Raw genomic sequence first — 11771 nt, forward strand, 5'->3', positions numbered from 1 at the left:
GCAACCTCGTCAACTAGCGATAGTAATTCGTACTAATTACAGCAGAAAGCTGGCCCATTTTAAGTAGTTTCAATTTATACTACCAGGCTACCTACCATTTATAAATCGTGAGATTTTTGAGAATAAATGAAAGGGAACTTTGAGTCAGTGAGGCTGAGGAAAAAGAGCCCTGAAATGAGCCCTTTCTAACATAATAATTATACGACTACATTTTAAATAAAAATACTGCCAAGCTTTAAAAATTTTCCCCTGAAGTTATAGCCCTGGTGGCAAATAAGTGTGCGCATACAATTAGGGCGGTCCTACTTGAATCTTAGATATTTTTCAACAAATGTCAATTATGAATAAGACCTTATAAAAAATTGAAATATTCACAGGGGCTTAAAAATAAAACTTTACTCTAGTCAAATAAAATAATTTTTAAAATAATAAAAGTTTAAATTGTTGAAATCAATTTTTAAATCGAAGGACTAGCATTTTGATACATTTTTCTGTTTGGCTTTTTGTTTTTTTGTTTTGTGAAAGATGTGGCCCTAAATGTTCAAATGTTTGGTGCAAGAAAGATTTTTAAACAGTAGCGGATTTAAGAAAACAATGATCCGACAAGCAATTCATATCGAGCGCTCGATTTTAAGTGTACAAAAACAAAAATTGTCTTCCAGTAATTTACTGACTTTTTAACTTAAAATCATCTTTCACCGAGAAAAAATGTAGTCAAAGAACAATTTAGAAATGCAGCTTATATATTGCAGCTTATAATTTAGAAATGCAGCTTATATATTGTGTTCATAGATGGCACTTAATCTGTCATCTTTCTATCCTTGTATTTTTTTATTGACATTTCCGTTTATTGTGTTCATTGATGACACTTAATCTGCCATCTATTTATCCTTGTCTATTTTTAGTAATATTTCGTTTATTGTGTTCATAGATGACACTTAATCTGTCATCTGTCTATCCTTGTCTATTTTTAGTGATATTTCGATTAATGTGTTCATAGATGAAACTTAATCTATCATTGTCTATTGTAAGTGACATTTCGTTTATTGACTAACTTCATGGTATTAAACAATTGTAAACAACTCCAATTCATGCTCATCATTGGGTCCCTTAAATCCGCCACTGTTTGTGAAACACAAACCTTATTTTATAAAAAGGTCACCAAGGCCAGATACTCGTACGACTAAATTCGATCCAGAATCCAGATCCAGTGATAGAACGTTTAAAAATACAAAATTTGAATCTGTCAGAAATCATAAAAACCGGTGGATATGGAAGTGTGGGTATGAGATCTCATTAGATAGATACGAACATTTTCGAAGTTTATTACCGAACTTGGTTCCAATAATCCACCAGAAATTGTTTGAAATTATGATTTTGTGCAGAATTCTTACAGGCTTCTCGGATTGTTCGTCCATAGTCCATACATTTTTGGGATGGTGTTTTGATAATGTTTTTTTTAAATCCAATATTTTCGTATAAAAAATAATTTTATGAATCTTAAAAATAGTACAAACACTGTCCGGAAGATGCAAGTCATAGTTAACTCGAGGAGTTATGAATTTTTTGATCCTCTGGCCGAATTTGTTTTTGTCTTCTTTGGTCGGGAGAAAATTCCGTAATTGTCTTATCGAGTTAAGAATGGCTTCCATATAAGTGACAGCGGCTGTACTAAAAAAAATATTGTGCAATATTTTATAATTTTAACAAAAGACAAAGAACTTTGTTTTTATAAATAAAAATATTTTCTATGTGACGTCATATCTTAATTTTGTTTAATAAAAATCGTTTAACGCCACAAATCGTTAAAAGGTCCATTGAAGTGTCCTAGTACCATGAAAATTCACCTCAAATTACGACCAGTTTTGTATGAACAAAAAGAAAAAAATTCCGTCACAAATAATTTTGAAAATTTATTTATTTAAAATAAAACTTAAAAAAAAGACTCCATTTTGTTTTTTCTTTTATTTTGGAAAAATATACATGATTTTAAAAAAGGATATTTTTTATTTTAGTTCCTAAATACATGTATTTTTTTCTTCATATATTTTCCATTTTCTCTTAGAGATCATAATTTTTCTGTGATGTAAATATTTCCTATATTTTATTTTAAAAGGCCTATTCACATGTACAGTATGAATCAGACTAAAAGATGCATTAAATGGCCGTTTTAAAATACGTGCCGCGAATCACCGTCCATCTTTCATTTAAATCTTTTTTCTCTGAGGAAAAATAAAAGATAAAGTTAATTATTTAACGATCAGATTTCTATATTTGCTCAGAGAAGGTTGATTTTTAGTGAAAGAGCTATCAAATTAGTTGCTACTAGGAACTAATTCGTTGGCTTTTTCACTAAAGTCATCCGTCTCTGATTAAATATGGAAGTCTGATCGTCAAACAAAATGTGTTTTTATTTTGCGTCTACATCTGAGTCTGATTCATTCTGTATTTAAGTATTTTGAATTCCATGAAAAGTGTATATTTTGCTTTCTTTGAAGAACAATTTTTCTTTGAAATACTCATATTTTCAACAAATAATTTGTATCAAATATATTATTCGTATAAAATGTGAAAAATTTTTGTGTTTTTTCTTTATTTTCCATTTTCCGTTCATGGTAGGTATCTATAATATGTAAGTATTCGCCATTTAGCTACTAACCCTCGTTTTGGAACACATTCCCAGAGAGAAGCTTTCAAAAAGAGACTGGTTAGAACGAAGAGCACTGGAGAGTAAATAAAACTACTTCGAGAACCCCCCGGGTGCTTTTTTTTTTGTTAATCTTTGTAAATGAACATGCCGTCGCCCCTAGACAAACCCTTCGTAAGACACCTTGGCGCCACCTTGTATGCGTCCCTTCTTATTAAAATTTACCTTTTCTTCTTTTTTTATTTTTTTAGTCTTCGTAAATCAACTTGGTGCCGTCTTGTGTGTGACCCTTCTCGTCCAAATTTGTTCTATTTTGACCTTTCCCCGGGACTCGTAGCTGATTCATGTCCCGTAGGCGATTAGATAATTCGCATAATGGTTAATCCGTTACTGGTTCTAGGTCAATAAAACGCCATCTAAAAATTTTGTCTAAGATATAAAAAAATTGAAATTGCTCTTAAAAATGAGGGTACGTACTTGAATACTAGTGCTATCAAAAAGTAGCTTTGATAAAATTAAGAGTATTTATAATTATGTGTAAGTTTAGATAACGATGAGCTAATTCGTATGAAATCGTGTTCAGACTATTTTTATCAAAATTTATTGTTTTATTTTTTTATGACGAGTTTAGATCTAAAAATTTTCATTAAATTTTTTTTACAATAAATTACAGTTATTTCAAAAATTTTTCTAGATTAATTAACTCGTTTAAAGATGTTTTCGACAGCTTTTAAAAGAGGAGTTTTTTAAAGTGTGTTATGATCTTGGATTTTTAAGACTTTCCGCCTTTCCACAGTCTTCCAAATTGAACTAAAGGCTGGAAAAGCCTTGTGTGTGAGTTGAGTTATTGTTAAGAATTGCTTTTAGGACGTAACAACTTCCCAACACTCCTGTCTTTTTTTACGTCGAAATATCATGTTTTTAATACTCGAATCAAAAAGAAGGGTGTTAGAAGTTTGACCGCTATGTGTCTGTCTGTGGCATCGTAGCTGCTAAACAGATGAACCGATTTTGATTTCTTAAGAGATAATTCAATGGAGAATGTTCTTAGATATGTGGAGGGGGGGTGTGGTTTAATGTGGCCTCAATGATGTACCATTTGTTGCTCACGACTTTTTCTGTACCTATGTAAGTGGCCGACATTTGACCGTTCAAATCCAGGCAGTGGCAACCTGATCAATTATAATTAATGGGGCGGAAAATTGATCACACTTTCGTCGCTTGGATGAGAACGATGTAACCGACTCCACCCACATCATAAAAATGTAATTGTAACGGATGTAGTTTAAATAAATAAAGATTAAAAATAATAATGAGGGTGGTCTCTATTATAGACGTATACGTCTGAGGAACAGAGGTTAAACCCCATTATTATTATTATATACCTAAGGAGGCTCAATCTTTTTGGGTGTTTTAGCTTGTCTTTTGACGATCGGGTTTTTTCTTTTCCCTTAAAGAATGCGATCTTTTCTGGTAAGCTTACTCTATTCCAGATCGAAATTCGTATTTTGAGTAAATTGAGAGTATTATTTTTAATTTGAACATATAAAGCCAACTTTATAAAAATGTCTAAAATTAGACGATGACGTAAGGTAACAATTTTATCAATACAAAGTATAAATTGGACTTGGTGAGCTTGAGCTATGAATTTTAAACGATAGATGGGGGTGAAGGACAATTGCAAAAATTGTGAAATGACAACATACCAACAAAAATAAACTTATCTCTGACTCAATATTTGACATTAATTAGTAATTGTAATTGGCGAATTACCATTTTATAGGATACCAACATCCACGATGTAAGTGACACAGTTTTAAATCTTTTTCAAATGTGATTTATTAATTGAGTGTAAAAAAATTTTATTTCAGAAAAATGGAAAAAAAGAAGTTTTCAGGTGATTTTGAAATAGCCCCATTACGTGGTTTAGATGATTTTATATTGGGCTCAGCACGATTTCAAATACCAGATATGAAAAATTTGGATAAATGGGGCAATCGTGTGGTTAACAATTTATTGTACTACCAAACAAATTATATTTTACTTGCTGTGGCGATTTTTACGCTTGTTGGGTATGTTATGAACTTTTTTTATTTGACCACGGTTACTTTTTAATTGGTTTTTTTTTAGAAATTAGAAAATAATCATTTTGTATGTGGTTTAATTTTAAAAAAAATCATATTTCGTGATCAAGTACACCTATTTCTAAGGTTAAATGTTTTATTAGTACAGTGAAATCTTGGTAAATTTACATTTTAGCGATCTTTTTTTTTTCGGGTAAGACAGATCGAAACGCGGTTTGTTACATTCGATTCAGAAAGTCATGTGTTTTCGTAAGTGCATCGAAAAAAGATTTAATAATTAATAACGTAAATAATTAACGAAATCCGCCAAATTATGTTACCCAGGGGTTTTGAGAGTCGTTGATCACGAATATGATGTTCAAAAGCTTTCTTCATGCATCTGATGACGAAAGCCACCTGGTTGTACACCTCATCCACAAAATTATCTCTAAATTGTTGTAAAATGCATCTAAAATAGTTACTCGCAGGTTTTCAAGGTCGCTGATCACGAATATGATTTTTAAAACACTCTTCAGTGGACCTGGGGGCCGGGATAATCTGATTTCAGAGCTCATTTGAAGAATTTTTCACAAAACTTGTCACGAAATGTATCCAAAACCGATAGTCAGGTTTTCTAGGTCCCTGATCACGAATATGATGTTTAAATTATCCCTCAGTGTACTTGGGGACCAGAGTGACCTTGTTTCAGAGCTCATCTCCAGGATTTCGCATAAAATTTGCCATGAAATGCATTCCAAAAATCGCAAATGTATTACTTTCGTTGAAAGTAGTTTTTTTTTGTTATAGATTACTCCATCCCGGCAAAATGATATGCGGCTTATTAGCAATGGGCGTAATATTCGGCCTATTCTATTATTTAACACAAGAAAATCAGAATGCATTTAAACGAAGACATCCAATATTGGGTCTTGCCCTAATGTTATTAGGTGGATACTTTGTATTATACGTATTGGATTCATTTTTGGTATTCCTACTTGGAATTCTGCTACCGTTTGCGGCCACCTTTATACACTCATCGTTACGTTTACGTAACATCAAAAATAAGTTTGTGAATAAAATGGAAGCGATTGGTTTACAAAAACAAACGCCGATGAGTCTTTTTCTTGGAGGAATTGGAATTGAAATCGAAATATTATCGTAATCAGTCAATTTTCGATCGTATTATTTATTATTTTGTTCAAGTTTTTCAAAAATTTACGATATTTAAGCATAATAAGCATAAATCACTTGCTCCAAAAAAATTACAAACACACAAATCTCATTCGTAAAAGCCAGTATCAAAGGGTACCATGCCAATTGTTTTTATATCTATTTAAACTCAAAAAAAATATGGCTTCTACGTCATTCTTCCCTTTTGTTTTGATGTTTGTGTGTTAAACGTAAACTTAATTTTTTTTTAATTGTTTATTTTTCCATTGTATTTTATTGTGATATTTTTGTAAATTTTTGTAGCGAACCAAAGAGACGAGGTTTTACTGTATGATTATTATACACAATTAAATGTATTAATTACTAAAAAGTTTATTTAATTGCTAAAATAAAAATTTATAAATAATTATCTCTAGAAAGTTTTAATCAATGTTTACAAATTACAGAATATATGATTTATTAAAAAATAAAATTTTTGATTTTAAACCCACGTTTCCTTAAATGTAACTTTATGCACTTTATCGTAGCTCAACGGGGAGCTTTATAAATCCGTTTTATAATTTCAAGAACAATATTAATGAGATTTTGGGGTATACTTGTATACCTTGATCGCGAATATGATGTTTAAAATACTGTACCTGGGGATCAATATAACCTGCTTACAGAGCTTATCTCCACTATTTTGCACCAAATTTGTCATTAAATTGATGCAAAATGGATACTCAGGGGTGGGGTGCGTATTAAAAAGAGCATTGCAAAGAGGAAAGAAATAATGAAAAGAGAGAGGAAAGAAGAAATTATGGATGGAAGTATAATAAAAACACATTTGGTTTTTTCTAAATTTTCTTTATTTAGTACATTATTTTAAAATTGTAAACCATTTTATGTATCGCTATGACTGTTACCCCTTAGCCATTAAAAAAAACATCAAACTGTGGAATCTTTGATTCCTACATCTGCGCATGCATCCGTCTATATACAATTTTAAAGTTCTACTACTATTCACAAGGAGTAACCGTCATTTCGATTTCTTTTTATTAGAAATATTCACATACGCTGAAATTTTTTTTAAACTGAATGTTTTTATACAATTTCTTTTTATTTATTTGTTGGAAGCAAAATTTTTTCATATACTCAACTCGCCTTCGTCATCCATTTTGAGTTAAAAATCAAAGTTTGATGTTGAGACAATGAAAAAAATTGATCTAATTTTGTTTATACTTAAAAATAATCATTTTTTGGCTAACCCTACGGCTTCGACTGTTATTGAAATTCTTTCATAATTTTCGCCCTCATCTTCATAGCCATTATTTTTGAGTTGGGTGTCCTATTTTTTCTCAAAGAGAATTAATTTTCATTATACTAGGTGTCTGGGCCCATAACCAGTGGCCATAAATGTCAAGAATTTTTTAAAGGTTCTTTTTCAATTTCACATTTCTTGATAGTTATTTATTTTCTGAGCTTATGGCCACTTAAGGCCCAGATTAAGCGTTAAAGAAAACTTTAACATCTTAAAACTGTTATTAGATGAATTTCAATGAAAGCCTCAGCTGGGAAGTTATCCATAATTAATATTATATTTTCCATATTTTAGAAAATATAAAATTCGAATAATTATATTGTCTGAGAAAAGAATTTCTGTTCTGCATGAGCAAACATATTTCTAAATCGACTAGAAAATTTCCTTGGTTTGATTTTTGTTTACACAAAATTAAGATAATCTTTGGTAACGAGAAATTATCTTTACAAAATACGTTTATGATTTTTATTTCTAGTCCAGTCAAAATATATTTATAAATTTCAAATTCAAAAAACTATTCATTTTTGTAATCCAGTTGGTCCCACGACTAAAAATTTATTCAAAATAATCAATAATTTTAAAATATTGAAATATTTTCACTTTGATATTTATAATATATACTGACTGGACTATCATTTTTAATCAAATAAAAAATTATACAAGTTTTTTAACCACTAATCCAACTTCAAGATATTGAGATTCATTGTGCTACATTATTTGCTATTTTTATTGGACTATTTTCATATAAATCGTGTGAATTAGACTTTAGATATTCAATTTAAATATGTACAGCTACAGAAACAAAATACGTTCGAATAAGGATCCATCTTTTGAGATTCTGTACTGAATTCAATTGACAACAAACTCGATGGTTTTTAAGGTAGTACCTACACGAAAGTGATATTCCAAGAATTTCTCAAAACTCAGAATATAAAATATTTAATTCATAATACACTTGCTGTTAAAATTAGAAGATGATTTACCATGCCATACATGAGATATTAGCAATTAAAAGTGACGCAATTTGTACGTGTACATGGGAGAAGTGTATAAAAATACACAAATTTACAAATATTATATTTATTTACCAATGAATGACGTCCACCATCTCTATGAAAAACTAATATAATGTAGAATACTATATTTAGAAAATATATAAATAAAAATAAAAATTATTTACCATATAGTTTCGATAAAAAACTTAAATAAATAACTCGTTTTAGCGATGATTTTTGTGGAAAAGATATGAAGACTAATGTTAAAGGCATATGTCATAGTGTGTGTGTTTATATGTATACTAGAATCAGTAGTGAGGAACTACAGTCTTTTGAAAATAATATATGGTATATGTATAATAGTCATAGCACAGTTAATGCACTGAATGATAGTATTAGTCCAAAACTTTTTGACTGGACGGTCGCGGAGGAACTACCTTAAATACGAAATCGTTTGAAAACTTGTTTTTTTCTAGTTTCCAAATCTAGTTTCTAGATTCCAAAGCTAGAGAAGAAAATGTTTTCAAATTAGCTATTGCGGTTCCAAAGTTTTGGTAAAATTTTGTGTCAAAAAAAGTGTTCCTTTAATGCTTTAGCTGAGTATATTTACCCAAATGTGCTGGACTAGCAAACAAAAAGATAGGTCAATAATTTTTTCTTTGAAATTAAATTCCAGTTTATTTTTATCTTGGGAATTTAGGACACAAATAAAGTGTATTTTTTATTTGCCAACGTTTCGACCTTAATTGGGTCTTTTTCAAGGCTCTATAACAAATTTAACAATCAGTAAAATTTTGTAGAAAAATTTATTGATTGTTAAATTTGTTGTCAAGTCTTTAAAAAGACCCAATTGAGGTCGAAACGTTGGCAAATAAAAATTTAAAAACCAAATACACTTTATTTGTGTTCTACATTTCCAAGAAAATAAAAAAATTATCAGTTTTCAAGGACAGAGATAAAAATCCGTCACAAAATTATTTGTAAAATTTGATACCATAGACGTACATATATAAATTGAATATACCGTGTGTTCTAAAAGTTATGTACACACCTGTTATCACTATTTTCAAGACTAGTGGTTAATTGATTTCAGAAAGTTAAAAGTTAAATCGTAAAAATTATGCAAACATTTAATTATACATATTATAATAGTATTAAGGTACAATGTATTTAAAAAGTAGCTAACTAAGAAATTTGTTTTACTAACTAAATAATAAAAAAAATCGAAAACAAAACAACATCAGTATTTCAAAACAAAACAACTTTTGTTTTACTGTTTTTTTTTTTTTAATAATATTACAATCAAAACTGGTTATAACAACATTGGTTTATAGTGACTAATCTAAAGTGTAAGACTAAAGTTTTGAGTCACCAAATTAGCTCCAAGCGACATTCTCAAATATAATTCCAGGGAACTAAAATATGCATATCACTTATAACGACGGTTGGTAGCTTCAATGTCGTTAAAACCAATTTTGACTGTAATTCATTTTAAAAATTCTATAATTTTAGAACTGAGCGGTTTTTAATTTTTTTTTTTTTTTTTTTTTGGACGTATTATTCGGACAATTACATACCTAGTCCAATTAATAAAAGTCTAAATTGATTAGGGGCACAAACAGTAGTGTTCCAAGTAAATCGGTTTCATGTCGTCAAACTAAACATGCCACAAATTGTTTAAGTGAATTTTCCTGTCAGTTCCCAGTGCTTAAGGTATGTTAAGAATGATGATATAAAACGTTTTCACTTTGGAAACATATTTTTTTGACCCTTATTAACTGGTACGACCTGTAACTTGTAACCTGTTTTTAATACTAAAATTTAATAAAATTTATTTCATAAAAATTAGGCAATCAATTTTTTTATTTTTAAAATGAACAGTGGCGGATTTAAGCGGTCAGCAGACGAACAATTTCCCCCCCTCCTAGACACACCTTACAGACGGACCACATATTCCCCTCTGAACAGAATGAGTATGAATACTTCCAGAGACGTGAAACTCGAATGGAGAGGATAGCAGAAAAAAAGTCGCCTATCTGGGTGAGATCTAATCCCCGACCGTGGAGTCCTTTGTACTGCGCATCAGGCTGTCCTTTATTTTCAATCACTTAGACGGCCAAATGCGAAGCTCGGCATAGGAGTTTCACGTCCTTATATATATGTTCTTGACTTCTGGGTTTTTTGCCATATAAATTTTTAAATTTCTTAGGCCAGGAATGGCGAACCAATGGCACGCGACACAATATTTTGGACAGGCCATCGATCACAAAGTTCATTATGAAGTTTTATATTACCCGGGTGACGGCACAAAATAAAGCACGTTGATACAAAAAGGTTCAGCCACTCCGAACCTAAGTAAATTTCAGCAGCTTTCGCGCACAAGTACAGCCGAGGTATGAATTAAGTACCTAGTTTCATTTTTGATACCAGAGGGTCGGAATTCGATCTTTTAACGACCGAGCTTTCATGTGTCTACGGACAAAGATGAATTTTAAGTGGAAAAAAAGGCAAAATGTTCATTCCGCATCTTATAGGATTACCTCCTGAGTATTTTTTTCTTAAATCCGTCACTGATTAAATGAGTAAGTGATTTTTTATGACTTTGAAAATCGCTGTATTTTATTTTTAGTAACTTTTAATTAGGTATTTCTTTTTTAAATTCCTAAAAAATTGTGATCAGCATTGAGATTAGTGCGCGACGCGAATTATAAATATATTTATAATAACCGAGCGGTTCATCCTTAAAAAAAGATATCACAATTTTCTCATATCGGTTGGTATTAACAATTTTTTTCAGTGTATAAATTTTGGATTCGAACGATCCAAAAAGGGGGAGCTTTTACAACTTGATTACGCAAATTTTTAAAGATGCACCGCACCGTTCTCATCTAAATGTGAATTATTTTAAAATAATAGTTGACTTTTGCTCAGTCCTGATCAATGGCACTTAATAAATCTATGTTTACTCGAATTTAAAATTCCAAATTTGAATCAATTCCTAAAGAAATTTTTCTACTTTTTAAACAATTTAAATTTTCTAAGATTTCCAGATCGATCGTTAAATCTGAATTGATTTGTAGAAATTGAGGCAATTTTGAAATTTGATTTCATATAGCTAGAGTTCTCTTTGATAATTTTAATACCCGAATTCGTTTACATTTTGAGAAGCGAGATTTGTATATCGATAACAAAAATAACAAACTTAAAAACTATTGAGGCTAATTTACACCGCACCGCCAAAACTTTCTTTTTTTTTTACTTAAGACTAGGAAAATCAAGCGTTTTTTCTCTCTAAGAAATTGATCGTATTTTGAGTAACTAAAGCAAAACTATTTTCTTTCTTGTATTTTAACATTAACGTATTATGGCAGTATCGAAGGCATATCACTCTAGTTAAAGTAGCAATGATTTTTTTTACCCGACTGAGCAACGGAGTGGTAACCCTGATAAAAAAATTCGATTGAATGTGTGTTCGGATGTAGCACACTAGAGTCCAAACTCGCGAAAATTTGTCTTAATTTAATGGAAAGTGTTCTTAAATACGTTTCAAATGCCAGCTTAGGGTTCCGTATCCGAAAAATTTGTCGGGGGTTTTT

At 30.5% G+C, this 11771-nt stretch overlaps 1 protein-coding gene across 1 annotated transcript; it reads left to right on the forward strand.

The window, feature by feature from the left end:
- The first annotated feature begins 4293 nt into the window (after nucleotides 1–4293).
- On the forward strand, nucleotides 4294–6239 carry LOC123302234 (PRA1 family protein 3). Its single transcript, XM_044885081.1, has 3 exons — nucleotides 4294–4448; nucleotides 4519–4719; nucleotides 5518–6239. Exons 2-3 carry the CDS (start codon nucleotides 4523–4525, stop codon nucleotides 5870–5872), a joined length of 552 nt encoding a protein of 183 aa, XP_044741016.1. The 5' UTR covers nucleotides 4294–4448; nucleotides 4519–4522; the 3' UTR covers nucleotides 5873–6239.
- The last annotated feature ends 5532 nt before the right edge of the window (nucleotides 6240–11771 follow it).

This window comes from Chrysoperla carnea, chromosome X, assembly GCF_905475395.1.
Source record: "Chrysoperla carnea chromosome X, inChrCarn1.1, whole genome shotgun sequence".
NCBI lineage: Eukaryota > Metazoa > Arthropoda > Insecta > Neuroptera > Chrysopidae > Chrysoperla > Chrysoperla carnea.